This window comes from Taudactylus pleione, unplaced genomic scaffold (genome assembly GCF_031769625.1).
Source record: "Taudactylus pleione unplaced genomic scaffold, aTauple2 ptg000095l, whole genome shotgun sequence".
In the NCBI taxonomy this organism is placed as follows: Eukaryota; Metazoa; Chordata; class Amphibia; order Anura; family Myobatrachidae; genus Taudactylus; species Taudactylus pleione.
Window position 1 is genome coordinate 31,262,149 of NW_028284497.1, and position 26,463 is coordinate 31,288,611.

At 43.8% G+C, this 26,463-nt stretch overlaps 1 protein-coding gene across 1 annotated transcript in view; it reads left to right on the forward strand.

The window, feature by feature from the left end:
- The window catches only part of TUT7 (terminal uridylyl transferase 7), an 87,471-nt gene extending 63,917 nt beyond the window's left edge, over positions 1 to 23,554 (forward strand). Inside the window, exons 22-29 of the mRNA XM_088470086.1 lie at positions 11,502 to 11,679; positions 12,061 to 12,108; positions 13,358 to 13,449; positions 15,749 to 15,864; positions 16,676 to 16,998; positions 17,417 to 17,493; positions 20,481 to 20,538; positions 21,391 to 23,554. Of these exons, the coding sequence (XP_088326212.1) occupies positions 11,502 to 11,679; positions 12,061 to 12,108; positions 13,358 to 13,449; positions 15,749 to 15,864; positions 16,676 to 16,998; positions 17,417 to 17,493; positions 20,481 to 20,538; positions 21,391 to 21,458 (960 nt within the window). The 3' untranslated portion in view covers positions 21,459 to 23,554. The remainder of the gene's footprint in view (positions 1 to 11,501; positions 11,680 to 12,060; positions 12,109 to 13,357; positions 13,450 to 15,748; positions 15,865 to 16,675; positions 16,999 to 17,416; positions 17,494 to 20,480; positions 20,539 to 21,390) is intronic.
- Positions 23,555 to 26,463: the final 2,909 nt, after the last annotated feature.

The window sequence follows — 26,463 nt, forward strand, 5'->3', positions numbered from 1 at the left end:
GGCGGGACTAGCTAGCAATCTCCCTGGACCCCAGACTGCAGCCCGGAATCCAGGGAACTGGCGTCTTTGTCTCCGGAGACCAGAGGCAAGACTGCGCAGACTGGAGACGCTGATGTGGACACTGGTTCGCCCAGGACTCAACTATACCACCAGGATATATAGATCACTGGCGCAGGGCATACTTTACAGGCCAGGGGGCTCGGTGGTTAATGTTGGCAAGGAGAGAAGGCTCCCTCCCTGCAGCCTCTCTTCCAGCTCAGGGCACCATTCCATTGCGGTCTTGCTGCTCCTTCCTCACCCTACACCCCTTCTGAGACTCACGGCAGTCATTTTCTGCAAGCAGGTCTCTGGGAACGCTGGGTCCAGTCTCCCTGTATACCTTTCCCAAGGGCCAGGTTATACAGCACTATATCCTACCAGCCACTGCGGTCTGTGTAGTTTATTTTAGTGCCCACTGTAGTTATATTGTATTTTATGCATTTGCATCTGTCTTGTCCTAGCACAGATCTCTATATTCTATACTGTCAAGCTTATACCTTTCCCTTTATTCTACTATAACCCTGGCATACTAAGGTATAGGGGGGTTCATTGTACCTCATATCTCCATAAATTTGTGAAGGCTATCACATACTATATAGCGAGGTTGCGTGCTACACGGTGCAATAAAACATATGTCTGAGTTGCTCACTGCACTGTCAGATTGTGTATTTTATTATTCTTGTGTCTGTCTGGCAGAGGAAAGAATAACAAGCAGGCTGCTGCTGCTTAAGTCCTGCTCAACGGGCTTGGCCCCAGAGGACCTCATTCAGGATGGTCTTTGTGCAACTTGTATACCCAGCCCCGGCCCATCAGCCCCAGTATCCTTTCCTGAGGACCCACCCTGTGCTACCTTTTCACAGGTGCTGGCAAAAATTGCGGACTACATAGCGCTCCCCGTGGTAGCTCCCCCTATGGGATGGCCACAGCAGGTGCTCCCTGCAAATCCTTTGCCTCCCCCATGGGTAGACAAGTTAAAGGTCCATCCTTTTTCCAGGCATCGACTAAGGCCTCCAAGCCGAAGACCAAACAGACCTGGGCTACTAGACGTCCACCTACCAAATCGGAGGACAAACCTTCAGCCTGACGGGACGGGCCTCTGGGGGATACCAGGGTGGGAGGCCGACTACTTCACTTCACCCAGTTTTTGGCGTCGGCCAACATCAGACACCTGGGTAAGAAGTGGTTTCACACGGATATGCCCTAGCCTTCCTGAGGCGACCTCCCCAGCAGTTTTTTTGCACAGGACCTCCATCGGACCAAAGCGAGGCCCTGCTGCTCTAAAAAGCCATTTAGTCCTTACTGACTTCAGTAGTAATAATTCCAGTCCCCTCATCACAACGAGGCAAGGGCTATTATTCTACCCTTTTCTTAGTTCAGCCTATCCTGAACTTCAAATCTCGGAACAAGTTTATCAAGGTGCCCAGGTTTCATATGGAAACTCTTCGCTCTATCATCCTAGTAATGGAGCCTGGGGATTTTATGGGGGCTCTGGACATTCAAGACTCTTGGCTACATGTACCCTATAGTGCCTTCTCATCAACAATATCTCCGGTTTGCTATACTACAGCAGCATTACTAATTTCAGGCTCTGCCCTTTGGCCTCCCAACAGCCCCTTGGGTCTTTACCAAGATCACTGCAGTTATGGCGGCCTAACTTCGTCAAGGGATCAGACTACTCCCATACTTGGACGATCTCTTGCTGTTGGCCAGATCCCGAGAAATTCTTCACCGCCATCTGCAGGTAACCGTTGGCTGATCAACTGGAAAAAATCTTCCCTAACAGCAGACAAGATCACAATACTACAGCACAGAGTACGCAGACTGCTCTGCACTCGCCAAGTGTCAATTTACTGTGCAATGCAGACCTTTGGGTCCACGGTGTCCACCTTCGACATGGTGGAGTTCATTCAGTTTTACTCCAGGCCCCTACAACACCTGATCCCCTCTAGGTGGAACGGGTTACCCTATCTGCTCAGATCCCAGACAATGGGCCTTCCCCTGGAGATTCGCCTGTCCCTAGCCCGGTGACTACGACATCCCCATTTAGACAAGGGTCACCCCTTTTGGATCCCGGACTGGGCTCTCCTCACCACGGACGCAAGCTTCCGAGGGTGGGGCGCAGTGGCCAGCCAGTACTCCTTCCAGGGCCGCTGGACCCCAGCCAAGGCAGTTTTTGCCAATCAACGTCCTGGAACTTTGAGCCATCTACAGAGCTCTCACTCTGGCTCAGAATATTCTTGAGGGCAGGCCAGTAAAAGTACAGTCCGACAACTGCACAGCAGTGGCCTACCTCAATCACCAAGGAGGCACTCTAAGTCGGACAGCAATGGCAGAAGTGTCCCACATTCTTACATGGACCGAACGCCATCTCTGTAGTATTCATCCCAGGAATTCTCAGTTGGGAAGTGGATTTCCTCAGCTGTCACGATGTGCATGCAGGAGAGTGGTCTCTACATCCAAAAGTCTTTCAGCTCCTGGTGGACAAATGGGGTCTACTGGATGTGGATCTCAGGGCCTCAAGACACAACCCCAAACTTCCAGTGTATGGAGCCAGGACAAGGGACTCCAATGCGGCCTTTGTGGACGCATTTTCTGAAGTGGACCTTCCATTTTGCGTGTCTCTTCCCTTTTAATATCCTTGCTTCCTCGAGTTCTTTGAAGGTTTAAGCAGGAAAGGGGCACTGTCCTGTTGATGGCTCAGGCTTGGCCCAGACGCCATTGGGACTCCGATCTTCAAAGTCTCTCCTTTAGATGTTCCTCTTTAACTTCCTCTACGAATAGACCTGTTGTCTCAGGGTCCATGTCTACATCCGGACCTAGCCCATCTGACTTTAATGGCTTGGCTCTTGAGACATCCCTCCTAATGGCTAAGAGATTTTCCAGCTCTGTGGTCCAGACTATGCTCAGAGCACGTAAACCGGCCTGAGTCAAAATTAATCGCCGAATATGGCATATATATTTCCAATGGTGTGCTCCTAGAAACTATGACCCTCAAGTTTCTAAGGTTTCTAAAATACTTGACTTTCTGCAGGCTGGATCGGATCTAAGCCTCCACCTAGAACCTCTGAAAGTACACGTCTCCGCTTTGTCCATCTGGTTCCAGCACAGAATTTTTTTTATTTTTTTTTAGGGTTAGGCACTTACCCCAACAGTTAGGGTTAGGCACCAAGGGGAGGGTTGGGGTGAAGATTTGGGTCAGGAAAAAGTGTCGACCTTTTGTACCTGTCGACCTATAGCCTGTCTAACATCTGGTGTCTATCTAGACATTGTCTACCTTTTTACTGTAGATCTTTCAATCCATAACCTTCTTGTTTCCACCTTAATGAGATAATTTTGGTTCCGGCCTTTCACCAGACCTCTCGGCAGGTGAGGCCTCTTTGGTTGTGGTCCATGCTCTGAAGATCTATGTGGACCATAGTACTTCCATCCGGAAATCTGACTTTGCCTATATGGATTCCACAAGAGATGGCCAACTAACAAACCGACTCTGGCCAGATGGATTTGCATGTCTATCTCACAGGCTTACATGCAGATTGGCCTTCCTGCACTGGCTACAGTATCTGCTCATTCTACTCGCTCTCTGGGTCCCTCGTGGGCAGCCCGGTGTGGTGCCTCTACTGAACATCTATGCAAGGCGGCCATGTGGTCTTCTGTCCACACATTTCTTAGGTTTTATACCTTTGATATATTTGCCTCTCAGGATGCATCCTTTGGGTGTAGGGTTCTCCTCTCAGCTCAGGAGTGTTCCTGCCCTTGAACAACTGCTTTGGGACATCCCCATTGTCTCCCCTGTGGAGCCCTATGGACCCTGAAGAAAAGGAGGGTTATGGTAAAACTTAACCTTGTTAAATCTTTCTTCGAAGTCCACAGGGCACCTGCCCTGACACACCTGGCTAATATGGATTTATTATCTTGGTCACTTGTTTCCTTCTCTGTGTGAGTGTGTGATTCTTCAGTGTACCAGTCTGCCTTCTCACCTATCCTGCTCCTGCCTTGGGATTGTTAACAAAACTGAGTTGCCCTTAGGCTGTGGGCGGGGTATAGGGGGAAGGACCAGAGCATCCTGGGATTGAAACTCTTTGCTCTTGGTGTCCGGTCCTCCAGGTCCCACCTACACCCCATTGTCTCCCCTGTGGACCCTATGGACTTCGAAGAAAAAGTTAACAAGGGTAAGTGTTACCGTAACTCTCCTTTTTAGATTTTATATTGTGTTCAGTGCTTCAAACGAGCAACTTCATCTATTTGAATTGGATTGTGTATTTTTAGCAGGTAGCAGACCCTGCTGGTGGAGCTGCCAGTTTGATTAAGCATTTATACCGAGTGATTGATGAGCACACCTGTCTTTTGTAATATATGTAATCTGTTAGATGCTTTGATGCTGGGCACTATTGTAATGAACTATACTGTAGTTTGCAGTATTGACCAGAATAAAAGGTTTGTTTTTTTACTATCCTAGTAGTAACTCCCTAAATAACCCATATCTAGGACCCTACATGCCCAAAGCAACTAATTACAATTGATGCTAGAAACAGTCCTATCTGTAGTGTTGACAAAATGAAAGTTTGATGTATAACCACTTGTGTGGTGGTTTGACAGCTGCTACCACGCCACCATAGCTGACCAGTAAGTTATCTAAACAGTGCAAAAAGCGCTATTTGTTTAATCCCCCAAAGGCAAAATCTGAAGAAAACCGTTCTTCTGCTAGCAGGGCTGTGTTACTGCAGAATTGCGGGTATCCCAGTTGTCTGTTTCTCATCGTTCTTCGGCCTCCTGGAAAGAGTAGGGGTGTACATAAAATAGGCAAGGATATTGGGAAAGTCTTATTTAAACACTTAGGGGCTTATTCAGTTAGGTGGGAAAAGTCATCCGCTTTTTGCATGCCGTACTTTTTGTTGTCATCGCTGGTTTTACCTGTGAAAGTTTTGCGCTTGTCCCCGCTTATCGGCCTATTCAGTTCCAAACGATGCGAAAATGGGACACAGCGAAACGCAAATAGGCAGTGCTGTCAGTTTTGGGGAAATCAGCCTGACACCCCCCAAAAATACACTAACATTGGGGATCACTATAGATATCCCTGAGTAGACCTGCTGAAGGTATTTGGGGTACTGAAATGCTCTCAAGCGTCTTTGCATAAGTGGTGCAGAATAGCATTTAGCAGGTTCTTTTGGTGAAAATAACTAGATCCAGCAAATTTGGGGTACATAAAAAAGGGTGCAAGCATGGTTAAAAATAGCAAAAATTAGGTTTTATTAAACGCGAAAAATGCACCTTCAGCCAGCACTTGCAATAAAAAAAAACCTCCTCCATACTTGCAGATAAGTCCCCCCCCAACCCAAGTCTATTTCACTGGTTGTCAGGCTTGTACCCCAATTTTGTACTTTTTCGCCCTGTTTTTCAAAGTCCTTTCTTTTGGGGTGTTTGCAATTTTTTTTAAGAACTTTTTTGATGCAGTTTACCTTTTGGGGACCTGTCATAAGGGTGCAGGGTGGTTTCCCCACCTTTGCACCCCGAACCCGCAATTATGCACTTTTTTCGACAGCTATTCATATGCAAAACTTTTCCGCATGGTACATTGCATTGCGTTTTTTTGCACCAGTGAAAAGTCGCAACAATTGAATACAGGGATAAGTTTCTGCTGGCAAAATTATGTCACCGACGAAACTTTTTTGCAAAAAACGGCTTTTCGCCGCTAATTGATTACGGCCCTTATGGGTAAATTTACTAAAGTCAGAGTTTTTAGAAGTGGAGATGTTGCCCTAAGCAACCAATCAGATTCTACTTAACATTTAACTAGCATCTTCTAGAAGATGATAGCTAGAATCTTTTTAGTTGCTATGGGCAACATCTCCATTTCTAAAAATTTTCACTTTAGTTAATTTACCACTTATAACTAATTACTTATAAACATAAGGCAAACAGATTGTAAGTAAATTTAAGATGGGACTTAAGGATTCTACCTTTGAACCTCTATATACCCCTGCCTATACCTTCTAATATCCTACCTATAAACTTCTAAGGATGACGCTAATTTGCGTACGCAGTCATCCAGTAAATAAAGACTCCAGACTTAGAACATGTGGTTCCAAAGCACAAAGTATTATTCAAGAAAAACTACAGCAGTTACACGCTATGATCCTCATTTAATCTTAGCGCAAAGAGATTATACAGACCCAAGTACAATTATACATACGCAGCGCTCTCTGGTCCAGATGTTAGGCATCAGCAAGAAACCCCTCGTCAATCAGCATTCAGCACAAAGACTAGGAACCCAGGGTCAGCACACATATTTATACCCCCCAGAAATAAACAACACAATAGAGAAGTTTGTTGCTAATACCATTGGTCCTAAAAGAGAGGGCATATGTTACAAGACATTTAACAGGTTGATTCAAATAGACACAACCCAGCCTCTAACAACTGGGGGTCTCTGGTTTCCTGACTCATGCAACATCCTATCAGTTGTTCATATAATGTACATTTTGTTGCTTGAAGTCTCTGCGGTCCATAAGTTGAGAATGCATGATGTGATCTCCACACCGATGGTACCGGAATACTGTTGAAAGAGTATGCATCAGAACAATACCAATCACGGCTTACTTATCATGTATAAAACCTTAGTTACCAAGTAATCTTTATTTCACAGCATTTATGCTAAATGAACAAACTTAAATCTTATACTTTACATATTCACATAAAAGGTTTAATAAGCTTTAATGTGTAAGTATGCGGGGTGTGATGTAAAGACGCTAGCTAACTTGGGGCAGATGCGTGCGCATGAAGCTAATAAACAGCGTTTTCATACAGGATCTTATGCATTCGCTAATATGCGACTAGTTAACAGCGCAATTGTGTGTGTTAATGTGTGTGAGAAATGGTGCACTTAAATCTCACTTAAACTAAGTGAACACCTTGCAGTGTGGAATGCTGAGCCTTATAGTTCCATGCCTTGCTCATGCCCCAGCAGCCCCCACCCTTTTCAGGCTCAAAAATACTGGTCTTTGTTCTCCCAGGGCCTGTGTGGATGCAAATTAGCACAGCTACAAGACCCAAACCTCAGATAACACTCTTTGCTTTGAAGGTATTTTATTGTAGGAAGCCTGCTAATGTAAGGTGCTACAAACGACCCTCTTGCTGTATTTGAGCAGAGCCACCTGGAGTGAGAGCAGACGTTATATCTATGAAGCTTGTCTACATAGGCTAGTTGTCACGTGGCCATTTGCTCTGTTTAGCTAATGCAATCCAATTTTGACATACTGTACAGCCATTTCTGAAATATATCCTTTAGGGGAATTATAATAATATACACTTTATCCAGAGCACCCAAACTACTTAAAGTCATGAAATAGGCTTTTGATGAATCGCCGTAACTTATGGCGATGGTCACAGATGCAATCGCATGATGCTAATAGTAATATCGCCACATGTACTAAAGTGTGAGTTTATCTAAAATGGTGCTTAGGCGGCCATTTGCAAAATTCCAGCTTCAATAGACTGCAAGCTGGTACTTAACTCAACATGTAGTTTTAACCCTAAGCTCCTCCCCTCTGCAACCCCATCACGTCAGTGTAGATTAAGTGCTTGGGAGATGGTAAAAAAAAAAAAAAAAAATACTAGCTACAAAACCCTCCCAAATCGTAATACTAGCTACAAAACCCTCCCAAATCGTGGCTTAGTTTGGTGCCTGTACGCTGCCTATTGCAGCACAAAGAGAGAGTGCAGCTACTGCTGGGAGTGCGGCCTGCCAGTCACAGCCGCGGTAGAGGGGTGCGCTCACCGGTGGCATCCCCCACAGCAATTCGGTCTCAGAGACCGCCTGGGCTCGGGAACAGAGCGAGCCTTCACCCTTTTAGAAGGTGTGGACGGCTGCTCTGTCCTGGGTGGTGGATGCCATCTTGCCGTGCTGGACAGAGGCGGCCCCTTCGGCAGTCCGCACTGGTGCACACCAAGTGTTTTCCCCCAGTAACACTTCAGCGCAGGAGAGTGGCTGTGCTGAACGGGGGGGTGGAGCCTAGGAGAGTGGCTGTGCTGAACGGAGGGGTGGAGCCTATCAGCGCTGGTCTTCCTCCCACCGTAGCCCCCCCCCCTGCGCATTCTGACTACTTGGCTCTGCCTAATATGCTGCGTAAGATGCTGAGACATGCATTCTGCAGCTTGCAACCTGAGTTTGTCTGCGGGTTGGCCAGCGTTATTTATGTTTCTGTACTCTGCTCCTCCGGGAAGTCTAAGTAACCTGTTTTTTTTTTTTCTGTTTTTTTTTCATATATATTTTAGCCTAAGTCTTGGGGTGCAGTTGTCTGTGACCTGTGTACTTGTACCGACTGCCTGGGTGGAAGTGATGACAAACTGAAGGCAGTCAGGGCGAAGAACGCTACTATGGCATTGTTTTTTACATGTGCACACTGTCAGATGACCTTTCCATGTGGACAGTTGGACTCCAGGGCACTGTGGGCAGACTCAGGCGGAGGCTAGTGGCACACAGGGGTTGGGAGGCACTGCGTCAGCCCCAGACGAGCCACCAAGGGCACAGGCTATGGGTCTGTCACTCTCAGACTTGGTGCAGCTTATGGCGCATCAGCAGGAGGAACAGGCTCGCGCAGCTGTGTCGCTAGCTATGGCTGGTCCGACCCACCTTTGCTTCGTACTATGGAGCGCGCGACGGCAGGATTCAAGAAAGTTTCCTCTTATATGGAATGTTTCTTTGAGGATTCTAAGCTGCACAAGGCGCGTAAGTGACTACCTCCTTCCAGGGGGCCACTAGATGTTTCAGAGGAGGGTGGTGAACTGCCGGAAGAGGAGGTTCTCCCCAAAGTGGGAGGATCCAGAGATCTTTGGGTTAAGATGTGGAAGTCCTCATTACTGTGGTGCGGCAGTCTCTGGACTGCCTGGACTTGGATACGCAAGCTCAAGCGGTGGGGACTGTTCAAGCGTAGGTGCAAAAGAATTGTTACTTTCCCTGCTTCCACAGAACTCTCATAGCTTGTGGAAGAGGCGTGGAAAACCGCGGATAAGAAGTTCTCCGTTCCTCACAAGTTTGCGTCCCTTTACTTCCGCCACACCATGTCACCAAGTGGGAGCAACCTCCCAAGGTTGATGTGGTAGTGGCACGTTTGGCTAAGCACACTGCTCTTCCGTTTCGGTGTCCATCGGCGGTGGTCGATGCCTGGGTGCAGGGCATTGTTTCACAAGAATATAATCGACCTCGGGGGTCCGCCATTGCAACGTTTTTTTTCGCAACTGCTCTCTCCCCAGACACTGAGAAGAGGGTGGCCTTGGACGAGGCTATTGGTTCTCTGCTTTTGGAAGGAGTAATTGTTCCGGCGTCAGAAAGGAAACTGATTCTACTCCCATCCTCTTCCTTGTTCGGAAGCCCAACCGCACCTATCACCCGATCTTGAATCTATGGGCCTTGAACACCAGGCTGTGAGTGGACCGTTTCCGCATGGAATTTGATTGGTTATCTGGGTAATGTCGGCCAACACATCTTTGGCTTCACTCGACGTCAGGGACGCGTACCTACAAGTTCCTATTTGGACAGATCATCCCACTCTCCTCCTGTTCATTGTTGGCCAGGCCCTGCCATTTGGCTTGGCTACAGCCCCAAACATCTTCACGAAGATCATGGCAGCTATGGCAAGCCTGCTGCACAAGGACAGGATAACTGTCATTCCCTATATGGACAATCTGCTAGTGAAAGCAGATTCTGCTTCCCAGTTGCAGGTCCATCTGGACCGTACGGTGCAGGTGCTTCAGGATCACGGCTGGATCCTGAACTTCGAAAGGTCTCACCTGACTCCTGGTCAGTGACTGATGATCCTAGGAGTGATCTTTGATGCCTACCTCCAGCGAGTCTTAGTGACAGAGTCCAAAGCAGGTACTGTTCATGCCTCGCCCATCCATCTGGCTGTGTATGAAGCTGTTGAGTACGACGGTCTCCATCTTTTGAGACTATCCAGTATGCCTGCTTCCAGTCATGGGAAATTCTCCGCAATTGGTCGGGACGCGTGGAGCACCTCTCATCTCCGCTTCTGGTTCTGTCGGACAGGACTCTGCAATTTTTGTCACGCAACTACCACAGGGTCTGGAAGATCTAAATCTTGTGGTGTGAGTGGCGCAATGTTCACATCCCGGTTTCACCTAACGCGGTTTTTAGCTTTTCTTCAGGGAGGCCGGTTTGCTGCTTCGCTCCTCCTTGAAAGTGCAGATTTTGTCTGTCCTATTTTCAGCAGCGTCTGGCCTTTTCTGCCAGAGCTTCGGACATTTTTGCAAGGGGTGTTTTGCGGGTTCGTTCAGCCGCCGGTGGCTCAGTGGGATCTTAACTTAGTCCTCTCCGCTCTTAAGCAGGCTTTTCGATTCCGTGGAATTCGTCACGTGGAAATTGACTTTCCTAATGGCCGTTGCCTCAGCTCGTGGGTTTCAGAGTTGAGGGGCCTTGTCTTACAAACCGCCGTTCCGCATATTGCACGATGATCGGGCGGTACTCCGAACAGTTCCCTCATTCGAACCAAAGGTTTGTTCAGCTTTCCACTTGAACCAGGAATTTTGTCTTTCCTGTATTTTCCCCATCAGAGACTTCCATGGACCGGGACAATCTGGCTCTTTTGAACGACGTTCGGGCCCGGCGGATTTATTTAGACAAAACCTCTGCCCTAGTTGTACGGATTCCCTACTGGTTCTCAACGACGCCCAGAAACGTGGCTGGCCAGCTATGAAGCAGACCATTGCATGTTGGATCCGCTCAGTCATCTCTCGGGCCTATGCTGATGCGTGGTGACCAGCACCTGCTAGGGTGTTGGCTCATTCTTCTCGGGCGCTGGCTACCTCCTGGGCAGTGCACCACAGGGCCTTGGCTGCACAGCACTGCCATGCAGCTGCCTGGTCCTCTGTCCACACGTTTGCTCATTTTTTACAGGGTTCTTGTTTTTGCCTCTGATGCCCACTTTGGGCATACAGTTCCCCGGTCAGGCAGCCTGAGTGTTCCCTCCCCTGGGGGCGGCTTTTGAACGTCCCATGGTCCAGTGTCCTCCAGCCTTGTTGAAGGAGAAAAGGGGATTTTTGGTTACTTACCAGTGAATCCTTTTCTCTCAATCGGGCTTGGGGACACTACGTTCCCTCCCTCATACCCTGTCATAAATACAATGCAAGACAACTAAGTTGGTCCCTGTGGTTCAGTTGTTTGTTCTAAGTTTCACTGTGTTACTGCTTCTCCTTACCAGGCACTTTTTGAAGTTGTATTGACGTAATGGGGTTGCAGAGGGAAGGAGCTTAAATGTTAAAGCTACAGGTTTAATAAAGTGCCAGTTCCTTGCAGTCCCATCTAGAAACCCATGGTCCAGTGTCTCTCCAGCCTGAAGGAGAGAAAAGGATTTAATGGCAAGTAACCAAAATGTGTTTTTTTTTTATTATAGGGGATTGTGTTGAATACAAAGGTAGACCTTTTTAATACTATTTTTTTTTTCTATTAGGCAAAGTATTGGCCAGATTATGGAAAAAACAAGGAATCAGTGGGTGAACTGTGGTTGGGCCTCCTTCGTTTTTATACAGAAGATTTTGATTTTAAAGAACATGTCATCTCTATCAGAAGGAAAAGCTTGCTAACTACTTTTAAAAAACAATGGACATCCAAGTATATTGTTATTGAAGGTACAACAAACGCCTCCCTTTTGACATTGGCATTTTAGTTTGCTTTGAATAAACAAATAAAAGTCAAGTTGTGTATCGTGCTAAATGTGGATCATTATATTTGCATGTCCCATGACGTCATAATTTTAGAAAAAGGTACATTAGTATAAATTGTTTGACAGATTGGGCCTATATTGTCTGTATTGATTCAAATATACCACTTACTGTCCTCAAGGTCAAACATCATTAATACTATAGATCCTGATCCTACAATCCTAATATAACTTGTAATGTAACCATTTTTCATACTAAGAGTTCCTAAATGCAAATGTTAAAAAGCAATGTTCTAAATACTTAACAATTACTAAATGTTGTTTTTTTTTTTTCTTTTTCTAAATGTAGATCCTTTTGACTTGAACCACAACCTTGGAGCTGGGTTATCCAGGAAGAGTGAGTGTTAAAAATGCATGCATAGTGTACTACACCGTGCCAAAAGACATGAGTTAGCGGTATGTAATGGTAGGTGGTGTAACCGTACAATGGCGTCTTGGAAATGCTCAGAACTGCTTCAGTTGTAATCTGATATCTCATGAGTCGGTTTGAACACCAGCTAGGCTGCTCATGGCAAGGTGATAAGAATTATTGGAGTTCGAACGGGGCATGATAGTGGGTGCCCGATGGATGGGACATTCCATTTCTGAAGTTGTGCGGACATTCAACATTCCTCGATGTACGGTGTCGTGTACCGGGAATACCTAATGGAAGGCATTACCACCCACTGTGGATAGTGCAGTGGCCGACCATGGGTGCTTTAATGGTAGTGACCACCGGCATCTGACCAGAATTGTCTGTGTTAACAGATATGCAACACTGGCTCAAATCGCATCCACATTCAATGCAGGAGGTAACAGACTCGTATCCAGCAGGTCAGTGCAGCGTTCTTCAGCTTCCACGGGTAATGGGAGCAGAAGGACCCACCAGAGTGCCTCTGTTAACACTAAAACACTGGTCAGTGCCTCACCTGAGCTTGCAACATCACTAATTGGACCTTGGAGGACTTTCAGCATGTGGCGTGGTCCGATGAGTCACGTTTCCAGTTGTTTCGGACTAATGGTAGGGTTAGGGTGTGGCATGGACCCTAGTTGTCAACAAGGCACCGTGCAGCCTTGTGGTGGTCCATAATGGTGTGGGTGTGTTCACGTGGCATCTGTTGTGCCTGCTGTTCTGCCTGAACGTGTCACTGACCAGTAACAGCTATGTTGCATTGCTTGATGACAATTTGCAGCTCATCATGGACTTTCATGTACTACCATAACGATGGCATATTCCAGCAGGATAAAGCGCTGTATAATCTGTCCCAAGTTGTCTAGAATTGGTTCGAGGAGCATTCTGGAGAGTTCCGACGAATGGTGTGGCCACCACGTTTGGCCGACATGCGCTCAATTAATCGTTTATTGGACGTGGTGTAGCGGTCCATATGCACCAAAGATCATGCACCTACAATTATCAGGGAGCTATCCAGACAGCATGGGTCAATATTTCTCTAGAGAGCTTCTGTCTGCTTGTGGAATCGATGCCACGTCGAGTTGCTGAGCTAGAGGGGTTCCTACACGATACTAGGCATCTATCACATGACTTTTGGCACTTCAGTGTATAAATATGTATGTTATAAAAATAGTACTTCTTCTTTCCTTCATAGTGACAAATTTTATAATGAAAGCTTTTATTAATGGAAGACGTGTGTTTGGCACCCCGGTAAAAGGATTCCCTAAAGAATATCCATCGAAAATGGTAAATCTCTGATTTTAAGGCATCATTTGTAATATCGTGTATGTATGTATGTATGTACATTTAATGTGTTTTTTTATAGTTTTTTTTTGTTTGTTTTTAACTACACATTGCTGGTGTGGTGCTTTTGTACAGATAGCACATGGAGGATAGATGTATGTTGACACACAAGTCACACTATACATAACGCGGGAGCTTCGTGTGACTTTCTCTTCAAATGCATCTTATTCGCAGAATAATGCGAATAGATGGACCAATTAGCTTCTGCTGATCAAAATGATATGCAGCATGCCTATGTTCAGTGTGTGACTACGGGTGTATCTGTATGTGAAACGCTGCATTACAGCCACTGACACTGTAACGTAGCATTTTGCATGCAGATGAACCCGCACTTGCTCACAGAACATAGGAATGCTGCATATCATTTTATTAAGCCGAAGATGCTTGTGCTGGATATTCACATCGCAGATAAGACTCATTTGAAGGGAAAAAGTTGCACAAAAAGACGCTCGGCGCTACTGAGTCACACCACAGCATGGCATGACTAGAAGGGCTGTTTAACGCACAAGGAGGCTAGATGTAGGAGGACACATCTATACGTTAGAATTTGAAGGGGGTGTTTTGGTGTCAGAAATTATATGAAGTGTACCATTATCTATTGAAAGACTCAAGGTCCCCATACATCTGCCTGCCATTTACCACATGCGACCATAACAGTCAATCGGAAACGCTGATCCCATGGCCATGGATCAGCGTTCTGCTGGGTAATCTGTGAAATTCTTCATGTTCAAAATCCACGTTTTGCTGATCGGTCATATTTTGGTCGGCATCTGCAAAACATGTTGAATTTCACAGATGACCCAGCATAAGGGGTTTGGGAAATTGCGAAGGTCTCTTGCTGATGTATTGGGGCCTTAAAACTTATCAGCTTCTCTTCCATATAACTGTAGTGTGTACCGAGCTTTATGCAATTCTCTTGCCGATCATAATGTGTACGCAAATACAGTATCCATTTATCGCAGATACAATCATGAGATGAGACTGATTTTTAAACATGCCTGAAGATAAAAGCAGAGAAAACGTATCTAAGATAATTTTGTCAGTTGTAATGATATGAAATTAAATTTGTACATTCAACTTGTGTTATCTTTTAAATTGGGGAACACTGGGAATGTCAGGATATAGTGGCTGTCAGCAGCGGCTCCTGCCCTCTTACCTGAGGGCGGGCTACCGCTACTGTTAGCTTGGGTCCCGGCGGCTGTACAATGAATCTGGCAGGCGTCTTGACCGGCGCATAAGTGGCGCTGTGCATGCTTAACACCAGCTTCTTGGGGCTGCATTGTTTGCAGCCTTGAGAAGCCCTGTAGGGCTGCCCAAAAGGCAGAGCAGTGGCTTCCACTGGAAGCCACTCTCTGCTGATCGCAGCCCGGACTGGCAGTCACCCCCTGGCTGCCAGTCTTCAGCGTGACTGTCGGGTATATAATTTTTTTTTTTTTTTTTATATGGACCAGGGCAAATGGCATAGTCTAACTTCAGGCTTATAAATGTGTAATCCTACATCATAGACTTAATGGGCTTCACAACACAGACTGGGTTATTAACAGTGTTCTGTGCTGTCTGCTGTTTCAGATATGACCTGTTGTAACGTGCCAAATGGGGAAAAAAAACATATCTGTTAGAGCTGTCAAGGCAGTAGGGGATACTGTTTTTTTTTCTAATTTTGTCTTCATTCTATATAGGTTTTACTTTTGTTACAACTTTGGATCTAAACTTAACACTGTACCCTACCCGAGGATAGGCTTTGTTTTTATTCAGAAGAAATTATCACCACAATGTCCTTTTTTAGATGATGTTTTTTTTATGCATGTAATCTTCACACTCCATGCAGAGGCAAACCATGCTATGCTTACATTTTACAGAATTCATTACTTAAACTAAATGGCAAGCTACTTCCATATCCTAATAAAGTAATATCTCTTCAAATAAAAAACTGTGGGGTCTATGTACTAATCTTTGGAGAGGTATAAAGTGGAGAGAGAGTACCAACCAATCAGCTCCTAAGTGTCCTTTTTCAAACACAGCCTCTTAACGTGACAGGAGCTGATTGTTTGTTTGGTACTTTAGGCTTAGTACATAGACCCCTATGTGCAGTGTTTACCAAGCCACCGGACTGGTCAAGACAGCATGTTACAAGAACTGGAAACCATTTCTGTAGGGTAAATGGTTAATCAAATCACTATGAAATCTACTGGACCACCATTAATAGAGGTGTCTTCTGAACTTTTTTGTTCTCTGGTTTTAGGAATATTTCTTTGATCCGGATGTTTTGACCGAAGGGGAAGTTGCTCCAAATGACAGATGCTGTCGAATTTGTGGCAAAATTGGACACTTTATGAAAGACTGCCCTATGAGGAGAAAGTAAGGCTTTGTTTGTTGCCCTATACTTGGCAATAGCCGTGTCAGCTGTGGAGTCTGTTTTTAAATATAGGAGCACTGACATAAGAAATATTTGTGTTGAGAATGAAGACTTGTACTCCACTGTAGAAAACCTATGTCACTGTTAGACTACTGCTTGAATATGTTGTACAGTCATCAGTCTTTCAAAGGCATGAGTACTTGAAGGCCTGGAGGCAGGCAGTCTTATTCATATATTTATACACCTAAGCTTTCTATTTCCTTAAATGGAAAAGCTTGTCTAAGAGTGTACAGGTGACAAGGCAACATCCAGCACAACTTGAAGAAAGATAGGCCAGTGATTGGGTCCATACACAAACAACCTGCAAAATCCAACATGTTCAAAATCCACGATTCGCAGATTCCGATCCAAATATGATTTGGAATCAGTAAAAATCAAACATGTTAGAAATACTGGATTTACTATTATCGTCAGATTGGTGAATTGAATTGGGCAATTGGTGTATGGGCCCCTTAAGACATTGGAATTGACTACAACTGGAGCAATGATGGCATATTCTATAAAATTGAGAGAGCTACCAAAACCACTTGTACAAAAAAAAGTGTCCAATCCACTACTAGTAAGTAAATAAGATTATCTTCACCTGGATTGATAAATTTGCTTCAGACTTTCTAGGGATTTTGCTTTGTGCTAATCCTGGATTACAAAACTAGGTCTTCGGATATTCTTATAGCTCTGTGCAGTGCCCCCCTACCTCCCTAAACATTACTATCTTACATGAGTTTTGACATGATTCTACATTTCTTTTTACAGAGTGAGGAGGCGAAACCATGAACCTGTTATAAACCAAAGATATCCAGAAAAACGACAACAAAGAAAAATAGAGGATAAGGAAGTAAATAGGAACAGTGAAGGAGATGGTTCTGGTATAGAGGGAAAGCAGTTGAACACCACTCCTAAAAAGCCCCAGCAGGGAGCCAGAGGCCCACATGATGCTTGCAGAGAGAGGACACCTAGACTTTCCACTGAAAGATGGAAGAGACCAGATGATCGAGAACCGAGGGAGAGGCGTTGCTTCATTTGTGGAAGAGAAGGTCACATAAAGAAAGAGTGTCCTCAGTACAAAGGGACAACAGGTGGGTCAGTTTTATTATAGAAAATGGTATTTCTGATAACTAAAGGGTAATGTTCGAGCAAAATCCTTATTTGAATGCACAAGTGAAACTAAGGTATACTATGTATAGGGGTCTATTTATCAAGCCGTGAAAAGTGGAGAGGTGAACCAGTGGAGAAGTTGCCGTTAGCAGCCAATCAACTTTGAAAAAGCATTTATCAAGTACAGTCTCTAAAATAATAGGTAGGAGCTGATTGGTTGCTATGGGCAACTTCTCCACTGGTCCACTTCTCCACGCTTTTCACTGCTTGATACATAGACCCCACAGAGTGCTGCCAGAAACTAATTTCTCACTTCCCTGTTTGTTTGTTTTTCCTTTTTTGTTACAGTATGAACCAGTTTTTGAGCTCTGTAATGTAATTTATTTCTGTTTTTAATAGGCAGTCCCAGGTCTGATGTATTGAGTGGCTCTCCATCGGCATCCAGTCCACAGAAACAGCAGGCAAGGTTTATCCAGGTAACTGACTGCAACATGGTGTAGTTATTAAAATGCTTGGTTTTTTTTAATCACTGCACACTTCCGTGACTGAATAAGCTGCAGTTTAATTATCAAACAAATATATATATATATTCTGAAAAACAAGTGTGACAATGTATAGATAGCAGCAATATGAAACCTTGAGGATAATGTTCTCAGAATAATAAATGGGGATGGTCAGATTTCAAAGTATAGTACAACCAGTCCAAAATTCCATGTACTGTAGCATGGTTAATTGTACCAATATAGAACACTGTTGAAACAATGACTAAAGACCATATTTCAGCAAGTTATTAGCAGCTAGTCTAAAGAATCCATACTTGGCAACAGCTGACGTATTGGCTGTGATCATTCAGTTTCCTCAGTATGCTAAAGTGGTACAATTAACTACGATACAGAAAATGTTGACCTGTTTGTACTGTACTTCCTTTTTTTTTTTTTTGCACCCGAGAGTGATAGAGATCTGCCCCTCACCATTGAATTTATTAGAGAACACTGTACTTGATATGTCGGTTTTCTGCTCTCTATACATACAATTATTTACATTTATTTTCAGAATATTTCTTAGTTTGAACATTTGCTTCTTGACTTTGTCATGTTTTACGTTACATATTTGCATATTGCATTTTGACTACAGCTTCTGCACAATCACAAATGTTTATTGTATTTCATTCAAGTGTACGTTGACTGCAGCTTTTTGTAGTTTTTGAATCTTGTCTTTTTGAGTGTGCCACTATTTCACATGTGCTTGGGGCTTGTATGTACAGTCAGTTGCATAAATATTGGGACATTGACAGAATTTTCATATTTTGGCCTCTATTCACCACCACAATGGCTTTGAAATGAAACAAACAAGATGTGCTTTAACTGCAGACTTTCAGATTTAATTTGAGGGTAATTACATCCAAATCAGGTGAACGGTGTATGAATTACAATGGTTTCTATATGTGCCTCCCACTTTTTAAGGGGCCAAAAGTAATGGGACAAACTAAACAATCCTAAATCTAACTTTCACTTTTTAATACTTTGTTGCAAATCCTTTGCAGGCAATTACAGCCTGAAGTCTGGAACGCATAGACATCACCAGACGCTGGGTTTCATCCCTGGTGATGTTCTGCCAGGCCTCTACTGCAAATGTCTTCAGTTCCTGCTTGTTCTTGGGGCATTTTCCCTTCAGTTTTGTCTTCATCAAGTGAAATGCATGCTCAATCGGATTCAGGTCAGGGGATTGACTTGGCCATTGCATAACATTCCACTTTTTAGCCTTAAACTCTTTGGTTGCTTTTGCAGTATGCTTCGGGTCTTTGTCCATCTGCACTGTGAAGCGCCGTCCAATGAGTCCTGAAGCATTTGACTGAATATGAGCATATAATATTGCCCGAAACACTTCAGAATTCATTCTGCTGCTTTTGTCTGCAGTCACATCATCAATAAATACAAGGGAACCAGTTCCATTGGCAGCCATACATGCCCACGCCATGACACTACCACCACCATGCTTCACTAATGAGGTGGTATGTTTTGGATCATGAGCAGTTCCTTTCCTTCTCCATACTCTTCTCTTCCCATCACTCTGGTACAAGTTGATCTTTGTCTCATCTGTCCATAGGATGTTGTTCCAGAACTGTAATGGCTTTTTTAGATGTTGTTTGGCAAACTCTGTTTTTGAGGCTCACCAATGGTTTACATCTTGTGGTGAACCCTCTATATTCACTCTTGTGAAGTCTTCTCTTGATTGTTGACTTTGACACATATACACCTACCTCCTGGAGAGTGTTCTTGATTTGGCCAACTGTTGTGAAGGGGTTTTTCTTCACCAGGGAAATAATTCTTCTGTCATCCACCACAGTTGTTTTCCGTGGTCTTCCGGGTCTTTTGGTGTTGCTGAGCTCTCCGGTACGTTCTTTCTTTTTAAGAATGTTCCAAACAGTTGATTGGGCCACACCTAATGTTTTTGCTATCTCTCTGATGGGTTTGTTTTGATTTTTCAGCCTAATGATGGCTTGCTTCACTGATAGTGACAGCTCTTTGGATCTCATACTGAGAGTCGACAGCAACTGATTCTAAATGCAAATGTCACACCTAGAATCAACTCCAGACCTTTTACCTGCTTAATTGGTAATGAAATAATGAGGGAATAGCCCACACCTGTCCATGAAATAGCTTTTGAGTTGATAGTCCCATTACTTCTGGCCCCTTAAAGTGGGAGGCACATATAGAAACCGTTGTAATTCCTAGACCGTTCACCTGATTTGGATGTAATTACCCTCTGCCATCTGAGGGTGGAGTGTCCTTGAGTGTAACCAATCATTTACCATAAATTTAGTTTTAAAGGTGCACTTAAAATTCCCATCATTTTGCCCCTCCCCAAAACTTGGGATTTATTACATGAATGGACTAAAATTGTGAAACTGCACTTAGTATAACATGTATTTATTTTATTTTTAAACTGAAGATTCAAATATAGGTTTCTACATTTTATGTCATTAATTCTTACCTGATTATGGAATCTTGTATGCACACTAACTTTGGTTCAGGGGGCTGATATGAACGTTACATAACTCAGTAATGCTGAGTGGTGGTTCTACTCTCCTTTCAATCACTAGATAAACCTGAGTTCAAAGGCGTGTATCCAATTGCCGATATAAATGAACGATTACGTTATCTCGTTCTCATTTAATCGTGCTGTAAAATTCCGGCAACTACCAGCGATGTGCACTCCCGCTGGTCGTCTGCATTGCTCATCGGCCGAACATGACGGTCAACCTGACGATATTGTCAGGTTGAGTATGTCCGGGGATGAGGGAGGGTGCCTGCACTGAACGACATATCGTTCAGTGTGGGCATTGCAACGTATAATGAACAATATCTTAATCGTTCAGTCCTTCATTGTCAGCAAGTGGATAAGCAGCGTAAGCCCTAGTTCTGTGTAAAATGCATTTAACTTCTGTGCCCACTTATTTCAGGTTGTACCATTACAAGATGAAAAAAAGAAACAGAAGATGTCTTTCAGTCCTCAGTCAGGTAAGTTAGTCTGTGATAGAGTGGAGGAAGGAGGGCTGGACTGCACACCCCAATTGTTAAACCTAATAAGAGGTGCTACAATGCTGAGACTTGTAGTGCCATGCCGAAAAAAAGAAAATGCACACACTAAGAATACTTCATATCAAAACAATTATAGTAAACTTACAATTAACATGGAGTATAAATAGGGTTCTTGGTACGTGTGGCCAAAAATGTATGCCCACCTACAAAACAAAGGTGAACCTCATGGTTCTTCAACATGCCTAATACTGATACCTTGTATAATTTATAGAAGTTAGTCTGATGAAAGTTAATGCCAGAGAACAGCTGCTTCTACTGTAGATTGGATATTTGACTGGTGTAATGTAAACATAGTTGCACCACAGTGTGTTTCTTGTAAATTTGTAGTATATGGGAGACTGGGCTTATTCTGACACAGGGGCGGTTTAAGAGAGGAGGGGTCCCGTGTGCAGCTTCCGTGTTGGACCCCCTCCTCTATCAGCGCAGGTGGTTTTTACTTGGTTTTAGTATCTACTGCTCATGTGCAGGTCTCCGAGGAAATTGCGTCCGTACCTTATTCCCGTGTACAGGTCTTACTGCGCAGGTGCAAGTCACCGGGAAAATGGCCGCTGCCATTTTCCCTTAGATTTTTGCTGTTCTGCAGTGCTGGCCTGGCGGAGAGGTAAGTACAACTATAATTGGGTGTGCGGTGTCGGCCCCCTTGGACCCAGCCTGCACCCATTATAGATAGCCATATTGTCAATACAATGGCACTTTAGCCCTCAGTATAGCTAGCAGCATGTCATTGCAGATAATAACAAAACATGTTCTCAAATTTTCTGTAATTCCCAGGCAGCCTTTCCAGTAAATACATGTCTCAGGGAAAAGCCTCACAGAAGAGGGCACAACAGGAATCTTGAGAGTGGAAGCATACTGCCAGAGCTGGGGTCTTAGGCCGTCCATGTATATGCCTCTCTACTTTTTTTTTTTTTTTTTGAAATGACGTTTACGTTGAGGAAAACATCCATGTTCACGGAACAGCAGCAGTGAAATGATATTGGACATGATTGATATTTGGGAACTTTTTTCTTTTTAATTTTCTTTTTTAATTTCAATAGGAAATGAAAATGTAAAGTCTTGAAGCATTGTTTTAATGTATAACTCTTACCATGGGCACCTGTTCTTAATTTATTTTTATTTGAAAATTTTAACTAAATACAAGGAAAAAAGTTGGACAATTTAGGATGCCCCATACCACCTACACCATTTTAATTGCAGCACAGCTTTAACATTCTCTACATTTAGTGCACCATGAAATAGAGATTCCCTGTTTTTCTTTTTACAGAAATGAAATATTTTTGAAAGGTAAATTATATTTATTGATTTATTTTATTTTTTTTGGTCCGGAATCCTTGTGTAAAATTGTTTAAAGTTTAAATAATTTGTGAACAGCTGCTGTATTTACAACCTGATTTTATTATCTGTGGATAGTTTGATTTTGAGTCCCCTTTTTCTGTAAATACCTCATTGGATATAATTGTTGCTAAGCCTCCCCCTTCTTCTACTCTGTGTGATCATTTCTCATGTATGTATCATTTCTCTAAATCCTGCAAACTGCTCTAGATTTATTTGCATGAAGTGTGACCCTAAATGCGAGTTGTTCCTGAACTTTGCTGCTAATTTTTATTTTATTTTTTGTCCATGAAATGTGACAAAAGAAAGTGGCGTGTAGCTTAGGGTAAAATAAATGGAGAAAACCCTCAAACAATCGCAGGAAGCTTCTTCATTAAGTCAGACCTGCAATAAATCAACAAACTTTCATGAGTTATTGCCTAGAAACAGTTCTGTGGATATATTCCATGTTGCAGTATTTTTACAGTACATGAACAGAAACATGGTTACCTAGTCATCCAACTATTGTGCTTTTACATGGAATATTTCAACAAAACTATGATGTATCTAGAACAAAATACTCTTCTGTTAATACAGCGTTAAATCTGGCCTTTTTTATTTTATGTTTTATTTGCGTTTTGAGAATCTCATTACCCATAATAATCTTTCTGGGTTTTTTCTTTTTATTTCACGATTTTAATGTCCAGTTTTTGTTTTTACCTAAATTTCTAAGTGGTATAATTCAATCTTTTGGGGGGTTTTTAAGGGAAAAATTAGTTTTAATAATTTTTTTTTTTTTTTTTCAGGGGTTTCCCATATTTGCTGCAACTGTATAAATGCATGCAAATCTACACAACTGTTCCTTAGCAATAGGGCCTCGGGTGGCTCAACCGATTTTAGTTAGCATTGGCTAGAACCTTTCAGGAGTTGTACATCTATAGCTAATTGATGGCTTACTGTTTAGAAAAGTTTAAGTGCAATCACCAGTGGCCTTAACAGTTGGTTACATTGTACCCCAAATTTGTTTGCATTATTGGAAACCAGCCACAGATTTTTATTTCTAGATTTTTTTTATTTTTTTTTGCTCTCTTCTTACCCATTGATATTTCTTTTTAAACATTGTAATTGCATTTCTAGTTTTCTTGTGTTAACTCTTGCTTCATTGGCTGAAAGGCAATTTAAAAACTGTCTGGGAAATAACTGATTAAATCTTTGTGCTTCCTTCATAAAATACATTTTTGTATATTTATTTCAGAATCTGCTACTATAGATTAGATAGGGAGTGTCATGTGAAACCAATATAAAGTAACTTCTCTTTACATTCACAAAGTAGGCTGACTTTGTTTCATTCAGTTGTCTATATAGACTGAGGGTAGATCGGTATGTAATTTATGTGCCAATGCCGATAAGTATTCTTGTTATCCATACCATCCCAGCTACTTCCCCCTTCTAAATAGAAATACCTTTTTGTAGCTAGCAAACTCATGTGGTATGGTCTTAATCTATGAAAATGTAGGAACTTGTTCTTATGTGACAATGGCATCTCTATGTGCTAGTGTAATTAATTTACATATTCTGTCTGTTTAATGGTAAACAGCATATGGTGGAAAAGTGATTGACTTAAAGGGACACTGATCTTGTATGTCACAAAAATAAATTGGCAACTTAAAGAATACATGGGTAAAACAAGTATTATTAATAACATTCCCCTCCCTCTTTGCATTTCCACTGAAATGGTAGAACTGTATGTTCAGGTGCACAGGACTCGAGTAGCTCAAGAACTGCTCAACCCAGCTGGGATTGGTACCTGCTTCTAAAACAATGGAAGCTTGAATAAGTTTGAAAGTGCAAGACTGCATCCTTGGTTAGGTTTGAAATGGCTAATATTTGATAACCATGTGGTGAAGATGCAATACATTATGCGTAATGTATTACATTAACCTCTTCTACCTGCTCCCTAGTTTATTTTTATTTTTTTCAGCTGCAATAATTAATGGGTGCCCAATGTAGTAATTTAATTATTTTGGGCTCCTTACGACATCAGGGCATGTAGTTTACCTGCTTGATGGCCAGATGTGATTGCTATCAAAAACATTTGAGAGAGACCTTTGTAATTGATTAAAGGAGTATAGGCCCCCATATATCAGCAATTGATTGCAGCAATCGTGCAATCTTTCCTTTTTTCAATCGATTGCAAATTGCACGATTGCTGCAATCAATTGCTGATGTATAGGTTCCTTTAGATGTTAAAGCATCTAGGACTCTATTAGAATTCCAAAAATGCCAGAAAAGGCTTAATACAAGGTCTCTAATTTTCAGTATTGCTTATAAAATATTTATCTAAACATAATACATTTTGTTTGTCTAATGTCCAAAATGCGAAGAGCAGTTACTTGAACATTCATGGTTGTCTACAACTTTTGTCTAATCCACAAGTTCTCAAATTTGTCCTCAGGACCCCAAACAGTGCATGTTTTCCAGGTATCCTCAAAGAATCACAAATGAAATAATTAGCTCCACCTGTGAATCTCTTTAACGTGTCAGCGAGTAATGAGTACACCTGTGCACCTGCTGGGTGACCTGGAAAACGTGACCTGTGTGGGGTCCTGAGGACAGAGTTTGAGAACCACTGGTCTAATCCATTCTGATGAAAAGCAAGAGTCTGTGGAATAGCCGCATCATCATCATGGTTTACATTTGCCCAAGAGTCCTAAAAAAAAAATTTGGTTTATTGCCTCTAAGCAGTCGATTAAGTTTTGAGACTTGTGTGTTTTAGCAACAGCTGCTCAATATCCATGCCTACATGGTATGGATGTCTGGATGCAGATGAAGAAGTCTGTACCTGATCCAGAAGATCTGACTGAGGTGGTAGAGGCAAAAAGCTCTTCAAGAAGCATTTACCAAGTCTACTGCTTCTCCTTTTATAATTTGTAGCTGCTCTATAATGATAGGAAAAGGAGGAAAAAAAATACCCCAGATGAATGACTGACTGATTTTAAGTAGAGTGAAGGGAGTGAGTGGAAAATCAAAGGAGGAGGCCAAGACTAAATGGATAAAGCTGCATACACACACAACGATTTAGTTAATGAACGATTTTAGTAAACGATTTTCTCCCTTGAAAAAATGAACTAAAATCATTTACTAAAGTTGTTCATTTACGATGTTCATTTAAATGTAATGAACGATTTTCTACTTCAGGGTCCATAGGGTATCCACAGGATACCTTGGGGTATAGGTGTGACGTCAGTCGCCGGGCACCATAGAGTTAAGCTTTTCAGCCTCCCAGGATGCACTAGGTCCCCCTCCTATACCCCGCCCCCGAGCCAAGGCACCTCAGTTTAGTTTGGTGCCCGGCCGGAGTCGGGTGCACCTGTCGGAGTGGGGGCTAGAAGAGCCCCTGAAGCTTTCTTCTATGCAGCTGTGGCTGCACATCTGGATGTACAGCATGGACAGTCAGTCCTGACGTCCATGCTGTCTTCCCTACACCCCCGCCGGTACCAGAACGCCGGTACCGATCCGGGGATGCTGGTGAGCATCTGGGGTCACAGCTAGCGGTGACCCCAGATGTTCCGGACCATGGCCGGATTCAAGGGGGATAAAGGTAAGCAGTGGGGTCCCGCGGTGGGTCCCCGCTGGTCACATGGTCCTAAGTCCCCAGGCAGGGGACTCCCTGGGGACTGGCTGCAGCGTGGAGCCAGGCGACCAACCTGCGCTTCCACTACCCCCTGGGACAGCGGACCGCAGCAGCGCGGTAGCGCTGTGGCGTCCCAGGGGTTAAATGCATGCCAGGGGAGCGCGCCTTCCCTGTCTCACAGCCGGCGCCTCCCCCGCTGCACACAGCCCTCTCTGCACGCTGCCGACTGGTCCTGTGGCAGCGCTCCTCCCCCAGGCCAGCCTCCTCTCTGCTCCTCGGCGGCCATCTTCTCTGAAACGCATGGTGAACGCTGCTGGAAGCCTGGACGGAAGCATCGTGGTCTGGGTCCCCCTGCATACCTCTCCTCCGATTTGGGTCAGGTCTGTGTATGCTGCGCTGTGTCCTACCAGGCCCTGTGTCTGTGTAGTTGAGTGATCAGCGCTGTTAGTGCAGGAATTTATATTTCTTTGCATTGTATGTGACTGTGCTAGCGCTGCTGCCTGTAACTTTTCTTATAACTGTCAGCTTTATTACTGTCCCTGTTCTTTCTGCTAAGCCCTTGCGGTGCGGTGCTGCAGGGTGGTCTCTCGCCTATTTAATATATAATTGGTGAGAGGGGTCACATACGTGGTGCCATCATGTCTGAAAGTGATTTTCCCCTCCGGCTACAGTGTACTACGTGTAAAGTACAGTTAGCGGAGGGGGAGGGTAGCGCGGAGGGCCTCTGTCGGCAGTGTTTGTCCATGGCGCGGCCTCTTACGGTTACAGCACCGGTACAGGAGCCGCCCTGGGCTTGTTTCGCTCAGGCGCTTACAGCCTTAGTGGGCCAGTTAGCTCCGCAGCCCGCGTTTACACCGATGAGTTTGTCCCAGCAGTCAGTGGTGTCGTCACCTATGCAG